Source organism: Hyla sarda, chromosome 2, assembly GCF_029499605.1.
Source record: "Hyla sarda isolate aHylSar1 chromosome 2, aHylSar1.hap1, whole genome shotgun sequence".
Classification (NCBI taxonomy): domain Eukaryota; kingdom Metazoa; phylum Chordata; class Amphibia; order Anura; family Hylidae; genus Hyla; species Hyla sarda.
Window position 1 is genome coordinate 112971601 of NC_079190.1, and position 12085 is coordinate 112983685.

Consider the following 12085-nt stretch of genomic DNA (forward strand, 5'->3'; position numbering starts at 1 on the left):
CTGATGACTAGTTCTATCTAAGGGCTTATTTACACCCCAGTTTTCTTGCTGATCGGCCCTCTTTAAAGGTACTGAATGACTGCAAGCAGGAATATAAAAAAAAAAAAAAAATGTTACCCCCTTGCATCCTGATTCCTGCACATTATTGCAGCTTAATACAGAATTAAACTTTAATTTTTGAAGTAAGGGTGCATTGACATCATGATTGTGTGATATGTCGCGTACGACAGGGAAATTTAAAAAGGGACAGCTGCGGTATCTCATTTATTTAAATGAGGCAGAGTCAGCTAGTGACTCTGGATGGTTTACCTGTGTACCGAAACTGTTTAATTGGCAGACCACGGTTTTCAGTCCGGCAACAAAGCTGGATTTGATCGAAAAATTAGCTGACCAGAGCTGACCACCAGCTGACTCCATTCAGCTCATTTAAATGAATAGGATGTGGCACAGATCTGCCGGATCCTGCAGCCAAATCACACAATCGTAGTGTGAATGTAGCCCAACTATAGAACATATTTAAACAGGAACATTTATTTTAACATTTTTCTTTGGCAGTGCATGTGCAGAGTGTAAGGCATTTGCAACAGGACCGCTGAGGAATAACTGCACCCTATACTGTGCACGTGTCAATGTCACTATGCTAAAAGCTTCGGAGTGGAGTGGGAAAGATAAGGATGGCTGGTGCCAAGAGAAAGGGGAAGACTCCCTTATAACATTCCGTGTCACAGAGGATGGAGATTTAGTTCATATTCTTGTAAAGGAAAAGCAAGGTGATGTTGACATAAAATTCTTATTACAAAACAAAAGCAAATTTAGTAATCTCTTACTACATTTTAGATATCCGGTCAAATCCTTACGGTGCAGTATGATATTAAACTGAATAACCTGAAGGGTGACAACTATTATCGTCGAAAGCAATGTGCTCAGAGAAGTTGTCACTTACCTTCTACTATTTTATGGTAAATTTCTCATGGTACAAAGAATCTGAAATCTGTGCTTCTTTTATGGCCCTTATAGAAGCAATGATCATAGTAAGGAACACATTAAGCAATTCCAATGTCTTTAAGATGACTTTACTCTGTCAGAGGGTCATTTTTCATAGATCCTTTTGTAAGTCATGAGCCATTTTTGAATACGATAAATGATGTGAAGCCTCTGATTATTAAATGTCCATAGATCTAATTTCTAGGATTGCGGTTTATGTGACTTTCGGTAATTTTCTTGGCCCTTTAACATAGAGTCCCGTTTTATTCATTGTGCTTAATAAGTTATGGGTTGAAACCACTTCAGCCATGTTGTACATGGTTTCCTGGCACATTTCAAGCCTACTTTCATAGGATTCTAGTTTCCTTTCTTTATCTTACACTGTAAAGTTCACGACTGTTCTATAAGTAGCACACTTTTTGATAACATTTTGAGCTTTTGAGGCTGGAACGGCAGGAGATACTGTAGTTGTGTACCCTTTAGACTGCTGGTGCGAAGTAATAATGGCATTAAGATTTAGACACCCTTTAGATATAAAGTTCCCACCCATTTGGCTACTGGGAGATATCTAAAGCCAAATCATAAAATTCCTTTGCCTAGGAACCAAGGAGGAGACTACAAAAGGAAATAAATAATTTGATTATTTACTGACCATAGGTTCTCTTTAACAGCCCTTGACATTATGTTACATCATCGGAGCATTAAAGGGATATTCCAGGATTTTTTTTTCTTTAGTCTTTGAGCCCATGATGCAAAGACTATTACCTTCGCTTTGTCCTGTTTTCATGCACAGGACCCGCTGTAGTGTCTTTAATTTTTTTTTTAAACCTTTCCCGCCATTACATTCGGTCAGAGACAATGTCATAAGTCACATGGTCTCCAGGGGGACTGGCTATGCTGTTGTGAATGGGCAGATAGCAGGGTGGGAGGGATTTACTGAAGACCAAGTGACTCATGACTTTGGCTGCATTGAATGCTTGGAAAGGTCAGAGATAACTGTAAAGTAAGGAGACTTGCACTAAAACACTTCTGGGTGTTGTCCCGTGCATACAAACGGGACATAGTGGCACATATGGCCATATTGTCCGTCACCCAGCTATCTCAGAAACATATATAAATAAGAAATGATGTTTTAGTGTAAAAAAAAATAAATACTGGTAGATATGATGTAAAAGCTTTATGGAAGATAGTGGACATATACATAGGCTGTGTTCACACTATTATCAAAGGCTTCTTTCACAGCCACTGTTGGTAGTTCCCACAGTTTTGATGAGAAAAGTAGTGCCGCATGTAGAGCTTTTCTTCCTTTAAAAAAAAAAAACAGAAAAAGAAAAAAAAAAACACAGACACCATTAAAGGTCTGCCACTGCTGTTATGGTTTGCCATGATTGCAGCCTGAACACAGCCTTACTTGTATTTTACATTTTTATTTTTGCAAATTTTTTCTTATATTCTTAGCAAACAAATCTTCATACTACTTTGTGTAAACACAGTAATAAAGCAATAATCCAAGAACATCTCTTTTTCACTTAAAAAGGACCTGTAGCCAACCCCCCAAAAATGACATTTCCATAATTAAATAGGTCAAGGTGCACTGATCACACCTTATAAAATTTTCTTTATATTTAGTCTGACAGATCAGGAAATCATGAAACTTAATTTTAATAAAAGAAGTGACATCCCAGATCATGGGTGGGATTATACAGTTTCTGCCGGTTTTCACCCCCATTATAAAATTAAGCTCACAAGGAACAGGAGAGCACAGCAACAAACTGTAATAAACATGTAGAATCAGGGTACCCTAAGATATTTAGTAGTGTGGGCTACATACCTTCTTTATATGTTTATAAGTCTAAATAAGCTTTGTACTAACAAATAAAAACACTTTTTATTTTTACAGAGATCCAAGATAACATACAGCAGCTCATTCTTGGCTTGGTTCTGGGTATAGTGCTCCTTGGGTTAACCATCATTATTTTGTATCGCATCACTGTGGAGGTATATGACCGAAAGGAGTACCATCGCTTCATGAAAGCCCGAAGTCAAGAACAGTGGAATGATGTCAGTATAGAGTTCTCTTCAATGTAGTGTTTGTCTCAGTTACTTCCCTAATTCTATAAAATATTAATCACAAAAAAATCTCCAAACACAATGCCAGCAACCATGGCGCACCATTAGAGATGAGCGAATCGAAGCTGATGAATCCGAATTCGTTACGAATTTCATGAAAAATTTGATTTTCAGCAAATGCGAATATCGCTGCAATTCTATGGCGTGAAACGCTTCATTAAAATTTAGTGCGGTCCAGGCTCCAAGGCATCTAAAATGATGGATCCACATGTGAGGACATGGGGCAAGGAACTCTGGGAAGGCAGGAAGGCAAGGCGGGAAGGGAAGTAGACGGGATGACACTGAATCACATGCAGGATGCAGCCAGCAGCCAGTCACCCCTGTGATGTCACAGCCCTATATAATCGGCAGCCATATTGCGGCCAGTCACTTCATTCATTACACTACAGAGAGATAGGACGGACAGTGTGTGTGTGTGTGTGTGTTACACAGAAAAGATTTTTCCTGCAACTTTTCACCTCCTAGTCACATCAGCATTCTGGTGGACAGAGAGCAGTGTTTTTTTCCACTGAAAATGATTTTTACTGCAGCCATAAACCTCCCAGTCACTTTCTTCAGCATTGTATTACAGAGAGGGGCATATAGCTGTGTGTTGCCTCATACATTTCAACAAGCTGCCTCAACTTCATAAACCTTAGCAGAGGAGGCAGAAATAATTTTTCCACGCAATTCTGTGTCTTTGTTCCACAACAAATCATCTGCTGGTTATATTAGTCTGTAGACGGTGTAATACCCAGCAGTCCATTCCTAATAGTCTTTGACAGAGTGCAATTTTGGATTTAGCACTGTTGTGTACTACTGGTGTTATGCAAAAATATATATTTTTTTAAGCGTACTGTAGCGCATTGTTCTGCCCTCATAAGTGTATACCACATACCTACATCTAAGTAGTGTACTATTTTGTAGCTGTTAATCTGTCAAGGGCCTAGATGCTGGGAAAGGACATCCAAGTAATCACCGGCTGGTGTTTTACTCCAATACGTTGTTTTAAGCATTCTGTAGCGCATTGTTCTGCCCTCATAAGGGCATACCACATACCTACATCTAAGTAGTGTACTATTTTGTACCTGTTAATCTGTCAAAAGCCTAGATACTGTGAAAGGATAGCCAAAAGTACACACCTGCTGCTGTTCTAAACAAATACTGTTTTAAGCGTAGTGAAGCATATTGTACTCCCCTCATGTACGCATGTATGTCAGGCAGAGAAGTGCCAGGACGTGCACAGTGGAGTGGCAGAGGCCTAAATTCATCAGGCAGAGGTCACAGCAGACTAGGGGAGAGTGGCAGCAGGAGTCGCAGCGAGAGGCTTGAGCTCCCAGTATCAGCTAGCGGTCGTGTCTCCATCGGCCTTCATTGATTGGTTAACACAGTCATCTACTTCATCACAAGTGACATCTGATACCCCCAGTCAACAGTCGGTGGGTTCCTCAGACACAACCTTCAGTTGGCATGGCCCATGGCCTGAGAGCAGTCCCTGTCCTCCCATTGCCTCTGTCCTATGCTGTTCCCTCACCTAAAGAAGTATTCAGTGAGGACAATCTAATAGGGGACAGTCAACAGCTACTACCCAGCCAAAAAGTGGAGAAAACATCAGCCGCTTCCTCTGCTAGGCGGGCAAGTAGTGATGAGGAGAGTGACGTGGGAGGCGGTGTTGCCAGCGTTCAGGGTCCTGAAGCAGATACTGTTGAGGAACCTGAGGAGGACATCAGTGACATGCAGACACAACTCGATGATGATGAAGCCGATCGCACTTGGGAGCCGGGTGCAGAAGGGGCTTAATCATCTTCAGGAGAAGAGGGTTGCAGGATGCCGGTGAGCAGCTGAGCCTGCAAGGTGGTAGCATGGTTGGCAGTCAGCATGGTGGCAGAAGTGGAAATTCTGGAGCCAAACGTTCCCAGTGGGAGACAACCTGCTTTGCCTACCTTCCCAGGAGGGAGGGGAACAGGGGTTCCTTGAGACGGCAGCAGTAGCAGTCAATTAGTGCGGACTGTTGGTGAGAAAATCAGCTACTCGGCGGTGTGGCAGTAATTCATCAAGCATCCGGAGGAAGTTAACATAGCCACATGCAAGATATGTTGGCAGAAGGTGAAGCGTGGCCAAGGTCCAAATGTTGGCACCACGGCCCTGCGTTCACCATAAAGCAGCCTGGGAGAACCGTGGCTCCGATTTACTTGTCCAGCCTGCTGCATCATCCAGTGGCACACCGCTCCCTCTTTCAGCCAGCCAAGGCTCCAACACCTCAGCCAAAGGGAACTGTGCGTCATACCCTCCCTTCTGTCGTTCCAGATGCTCCTGCTCCTCCTACTTTTAGTCAGTCATTCCGCCAACAATCCATCGGCAACGCCATGTCCAAGAGACAACAGTATGGGCCCACTCATCCAACGGTGCAGAAGCTGAATGTGCTCCTGTCTTAGTTGCTTGTGCTGCAGTCCCTCCCTTTTCAAGTGGTGGACTCTGCACCTTTCAGAGAACTGATGGCTTGTGCCGAGCCGGGGTGGAGAGTGCCAAGCCATTATTTCTGTGGAAGTAAAGGTGGGCCAGTCCTTGAGCCTGTCGGTGTGTACCAAAATGCAAGGCAGCGCCAACGTCTGGAGCTGTAACTATGGTCAGGGACAATACATGTCCTTTATGGCTCACTGGGTGAATGTGGTTCCTGCACAGCCACAACATCAACTTGGACAGGCCACGCCGCTTCCTCCTCCATGCTCTCAGGCTGTTGGTCCTGTGACAGTATGCGACTCCGCCTCCTCTCATCCTCCACAGTGTCCTCAGCCTCCACTGCCCAGACAAGTCTCAGTGCCCCTTCAGCATACCATGTGTGCAGGGCATGGCAGTGTCACGCTGTTCTTCCCATGGTTTGCCTTGGCGAACGGAGTCACACAGGGGAGGAACTGCTAAACGTCATTCATCAAGAAATCGAATCATGGCTTACTCCACGAAAACTGGAAATGGGAACCATGGTGACCGACGACGGGAAGAACATCTTGTCTGTGCTGCGACAAGGAAGCCTGAGACATGCGCCCTGCATGGCACACGTGTTCAATCTGGTTGTCAAGCGGTTCCAGAAGTGTTCCCCCCATCTGCAAGACATCCTAACAATGGGAAGAAAACTTTACATGCACTTTAGCCACTCTTACACCACAAAGCACACCCTCCTTGAGAATGGTAACCCTGCCATGGTGAACTTAGTCACACAGGGGAGGAACTGCTAAAAGTCATTCGTAAAAAAAATCCGAGCATGGCTTACTCCATGAAAACTGGAAATGGGTACCATGGTAACTGACAACGCAAAGAACATCTTGTCTGCACTGCGACTGGGAAGGCTGAGCCATGCGCCCTGCATGGCACACGTGTTCAATCTGGTTGTCGGTTCCTGAAGTGTTCCCCCCCATTTGCAAGACATCCTAACAATGGGAAGGAAACTTTGCATGCACTTCAGCCACTCGTACACCGCAAAGCGCACCCTCCTTGAGCTGCAGCGTCAGAACGGTATCCCCCAACATAGTCTGATTTGTGACATTGCCACACGGAATTCCACCCTCCATATGTTGGACCAAGTGTACAAACAGAGAAAAGCAGTCACTGATTTTTTGATGATCCAGGCAGATAGGGGGACTCCCCTGTGTAACTTCAATGTGAACCAGTGGCAGCTCACACGTGACACCTGTCGTTTGCTCAGGCCCTTTGAGGAAGCCACATTATTAGTAAGTCTCCAGGATTACGGAATGAACAACGTCATTCCACTGCTTCATTTCTTACAACACGTGTTGAAAACGATGGCTGGGGAGGGGAAAAGGCACAGTGGAGCACAGTTTAGGTTTTGCCAAATGGGTGGTTTTTCTAGTAATTTGACAGGAGAGGAGGAGCAGGAGCAGCCAGAGGAGCTAGAGGGTTATGAGGAAGGTGAGACAGAGGACCCAGACACACCATGGCAGTATGCACTGGAGATGGAGGCAGGGAGTCCCTCTGAGTCACTTGCACAAATGGCACAATGCATGCTCACTTGCTTGCGTAGTGACAGCCTAATTGTCACCATTCGGCAGCGGGATGACTTCTGGATCTCCACCTTATTGGACCCTCGCTACAGCCACAAAATAGGGGCCTTTTTTACAGCCACTGAGAGGGAGGACAAACTGACCTACTACAGAGGCATTCTATGTCTGCACCATCGTCCATCCTCTCGCAGGTCTGACTCGGGGGGCCCCCTGGGCTCAACTTCCACTGCCATGGCTGCTGGGGAGGGAAGGAGTGGCAGGAGCAGTACCAGCTCCATCAGTAGCAGCCTGAGTCTACAGTCGCTGATGAGTAGCTTTCTTCACCCGCATAGTAAAGCAACTCATCAGCAACAGGTAGAATTGGAGCAGGTCCTGAACCAGCAGTTGGTGGCATACTTTGACACGCCCATCTAACACACCTTTAAGATCCGTTGGACTTCTGGGCAGCCAAACTTGATTTGGGCTGCAAGTAGCAGAGTTTGCCCTGGAAAAGCTGTCCTGCCAGGCCAGTAGTGTGCCATCAGAGCAGGTGTTTAGTGCGGCGAGGGCCATAGTACCACAAGGAGAACTCGTCTGTTCACGAAAAATGTGGAGAGACTGACCTTTGTGAAGATGAATCAGGCATGTATAAGCCAGGATTTCCACCCACCAATGCCTGATGCATAGGAGTAGATTGACCATGGTGCCACACCAACACTTCACAAATATGGATAGTGCCAAACAGATTTAAGGCGCTGCTCCCCAGTTACAAACAATCCTCCGCATCAGACTTTTTTGCACCCACCTTCATCACTGGGTACAGGTTTTGCCACCCACTGCATCACTCTATCACCGGGTCACTTTCAGGAATTGATGCTTCTGCAGCCACCTCCAGGCTGTGCCATTCAGCCACTCTATGGTCTCCTCATGCTGCAGCCACCTCCAGGCTGTGCCATTCAGCCACTATATGGTATCCTCATGCTTCAGTCAACTCCAGGCTGTGCCATTCAGCCACTATATGGTCTCCTCATGCTTCAGTCAATTCCAGCTCCAGGCTGTGCCATTCAGACACTATATGGTCTCCTCATGCTTAAACACCTCCAGGCAGTGCCATTCAGCAACTATATGGTCTCCTCGTGCTTCAGCACACTCCAGGCTGTGCCATTCAGCCACTCTATGGTCTCCTCATGCTGCAGCCAACTCCAGGCTGTACCATTCAGAAACGATATGGTCTCCCCATGCTTCAGCCAACTTCAGGCTATGCTATTGAGCCACTATATGGACTCCTCATGCTTCAGCCAACTCCAGGCTGTGCCATTCAGCCACTACATGGTCTCCTCATGCTTCAGTCACCTCCAGGCTGTGCCAATCAGCCACTATATGTTCTACTCATGCTGCCGCCATCTCATGCCTATGCCATTCAGCCACTTATATGGTCTCCTCATGCTTCACCACCTCCAGGCTGTGCCATTCAGCCACTATGTGGTCTCCTCATGCTTCAGCCACCTCCAGGCTGTGCCATTCAGTCACTATATGGTCTCCTCATGCTTCAGCCAACTCCAGGCTGTACCATTCAGCCACTAGATGGTCTCCTCATGCTTCACCACCTCCAGGCTATGCCATTCAGACACTTTATGGTCCCCTCAAGCTTCACCACCTGCAGGCTGTGCCATTCAGACACTATATGGTCTCCTCATGCCTCAGCCAACTCCAGACTGTACCATTCAGCCACTATATGGTCTCCTCATGCTTCAGCCAACTCCAGGCTGTACCATTCAGCCACTATATGGTCTCCTCATGCTTCACCACCTCCAGGCTGTGCCATTCAGCCACTATATGGTCTCCTCAAGCTTCACCACCTCCAGGCTGCGCCATTCAGACACTATATGGTCTCCTCATGCCTCGGCCAACTCCAGACTGTACCATTCAGCCACTATATGGTCTCCTCATGCTTCAGCCAACTCCAGGCTGTACCATTCAGCCACTATATGGTCTCCTCATGCTTCACCACCTCCAGGCTGTGCCATTCAGCCACTATATGGTCTCCTCAAGCTTCACCACCTCCAGGCTGTGCCATTCAGCCACTATATGGTCTCCCCATGCTTCAATACATCTAGGCTGTGCCATTCAGCCACTATAAAGTCTCCTCATGCTTCAGCCACCTCCAGGCTGTGCCATTCAGACACTATATGGTATCCTCATGCTTTAGCCAACTCCAGGCTGTGCCATTCAGCCACTATCAGCGATTGCGAACCTATGGCATGCATGCCACAGGTGGTACGCCAAGCCCCCTCTGTGGGCACGCGGCCATAGTTTGCCATCAGCCCAATCGGGACATCCGCATGTCCCGAAAGATCCTTTCGAGACACAAGGATGTCCCTGTTACCTTTCTGCGGCCCTGCGTTAACTTTAAAAATGCAGGGGCCACCTTGAGGTAGCGCACACAGGGATGTCCCTGGTGTCCTGTGCGTGTGCCCATAGCAACAGCAGAGCGGAGCAGCGAGGAGGAGGATGCACGCTGGCCAGCATGGTAAGTTACCAACTGCACATCATCTTCAGTGTTCCTACTACCGCTTCTCCAGTCCCGGGACCTACTGCTATGGCCTGTAGGCCATAGAAGTAGATTGTGACCCCTGACCGGAGGAGCAGTGGACGGAGCACTGAAGTGGGGCAGTACACAGGCATACAACCTCCAGCCATACACTGTATATGGTGTCTGTGGGGGAGCTATACTGGACCTAATGTGGGGAACTATACTGCCAACCTAATGTGGGGGGGGAACTACTGTATACTGTGGGGGAACTACAGCCTAATGTGGGGGAGCTATAAAAAAAAAAGTTTGGATGATTGAACGCTGTTGTTGTGTTCTTTTAAAACAAAATATGTTAATTAGTTATGGCAACTGTATGAGTTGTTTTTTTCTAAACTTAAACCTCAGTATTCTGATTTAATTGCTGTGCTGGCACTTTGAGGGAAAACAATTTGGCGTGCATTTCGGTTTGGGCACTCGGGCTCAAAAAAGTTCGCCATCACTGCACTATATGTTCTCCTCATGCTTCACCACCTCCAGGCCGTGTCATTCAGCCACTATATGGTCTTCTCATGCTTCAGCCAACTCCTTGCTGTGCCATTCAGCCACTATATAGTCTCCTCATGCTTCAGCCACCTCCAGGCCGAAGCAAAATTACATAAAAAATCTCTTTATTCTCTTCAATTTTGACACCATATGGTCTCCCTGCTGCCACAGACGCGCTGCAGCAGTGATTCTAATAGCAATTCATGTAATGTGCATGTCATACTGAATAACAATATTGTTATAAGGAATAATGGAACAGTATAAGTGATTTATTAAGAATATTAGAAGCTACCTTGGAGTTCCCCAACACATGTGTTTCTATAAGGTCGTAGAGCTCCTTGGTAAACTATAACATGCTCATACTTTAATAGGTGGCACATACATATATATACCGTATTTTTTGCCATATAGGAAGCTCCGGCATATAAGACGCACCCAATTTTAAAGGAGGAAAAATCTAGAATACAATGTAAAGTATAGGACAGTGATCTTCAACCAGCGGACCTCCAGATGTTGCAAAACTACAACTCCCAGAATGCCTGGACAGCTGTTGGCTGTCCGGGCATGCCCGGAATTGTAGTTTTGCAACATCTGGATGTCCGCAGGTTGAAGACCACTGGTAAAGGAGGTAATACTCACGTGTCCCCGCCGCTCCGGACCCGTCACCACTGCCCTGGATGTCCTCCTCCATCGCTGTCGCCGCGTCCCTGGGGTGTCCCCGTCGCTGCGGAACGTTTCCGCTGCCCGGTATCCTCGCTCTCCATCGCCGCCATCACGGCGCTACGCACGCCACTCCTATTGGATGACAGAACAGCGTGTGCGATGCTGACGAAGGACCGAGGAGGCAGGTAAGGTCCCTCCCGGTGCAGCCGGGTTAGTGTCACTTTCGCTTCAGACGCGGCGGTCAGCTTTGATTGCCGCGTCTGAAGGGTTAATACAGGGCATCACCGCGATCGGTGATGTCCTGTATTAGTCGCGGGTCCCGGCCGTTGATGGCCGCAGGGGCCGCCGCGATCGGACAAGGTTTTAATGTGTGTTCGCCGTATAAGACGCACCAACTTTCCCCCCCCCCCCCAGTTTTGGGGAAGAAAAAGTACGGCGAAAAATACGGTATATATATATATATATATATATATATATATATATATATTATTATTATTATTTTTTTTTTTCAACCTGCAGAATTGAGTAATGATGCCCCGACCTGAATAAGTCACCATGGACAAATCTGTTCATACACCGAAAACTATAAATACAAAAAAAAAAAATCTCGACTTTAATGTGTGTGCCAGTATAAAAATTTTACTTTTTTTTCTCCACAGGCCCAAAACCCACTTTACAAGTGTGCTACAACTACTGTGGTAAACCCAAATTTCACCCAAGAATAAATGGCCTTTCCTCACCTGGATAGTAGAGGAAAACTCTATTAGGAGATGCAAACAAATTCAAAAGAGTTTATGAAGTCAGGAGAGTAACAAGGGTTTCAGAGAAGTCATCTCCTAGACTGTGCTGAATCCAAGAACTAAAGTGATCATAAAAAAAAACATAGCAACATCAGCTGGAGACAGGATGATGAACCACTTTCAAATAGATTTTAAATGGGATTTCTCTTTATTATTAGAAGAGGCATCCGCTGTGCGTCTCACTCAATGGGCCGTGTGCAAATAGAAAGTTCTCTCATAATCAGCGTTCTGCCTAGTGGCATCCTCATGGCAGTAGCGCGCGGAGGTCTTAAAGGTATATCAATATCCCAGACTGGAGTATAGTAAAGCAGCAGGGGCTAGTATAACTGGATGTAGATATAAAATCATATACATTTCAAACGTTTGATGTTTAATTTAAATGATTTTATATCTACATCCAGGGGACGCCACTAGGCAGAACGCTGATTACGAGAGAACTTTCTATTTGCTCATGGCCC

At 46.1% G+C, this 12085-nt stretch overlaps 1 protein-coding gene across 10 annotated transcripts in view; it reads left to right on the forward strand.

Moving 5' to 3' along the window:
• ITGB7 (integrin subunit beta 7) overlaps positions 1-11837 on the forward strand; it is a 181177-nt gene extending 169340 nt beyond the window's left edge. For all 10 annotated transcript variants that reach the window (XM_056555302.1, XM_056555304.1, XM_056555307.1 and 7 more), the window contains 3 exons: positions 556-770; positions 2885-3045; positions 11487-11837. In XM_056555302.1, coding sequence (XP_056411277.1) covers positions 556-770; positions 2885-3045; positions 11487-11552 — 442 coding nt within the window. In that variant the 3' untranslated portion in view covers positions 11553-11837. The remainder of the gene's footprint in view (positions 1-555; positions 771-2884; positions 3046-11486) is intronic.
• The last annotated feature ends 248 nt before the right edge of the window (positions 11838-12085 follow it).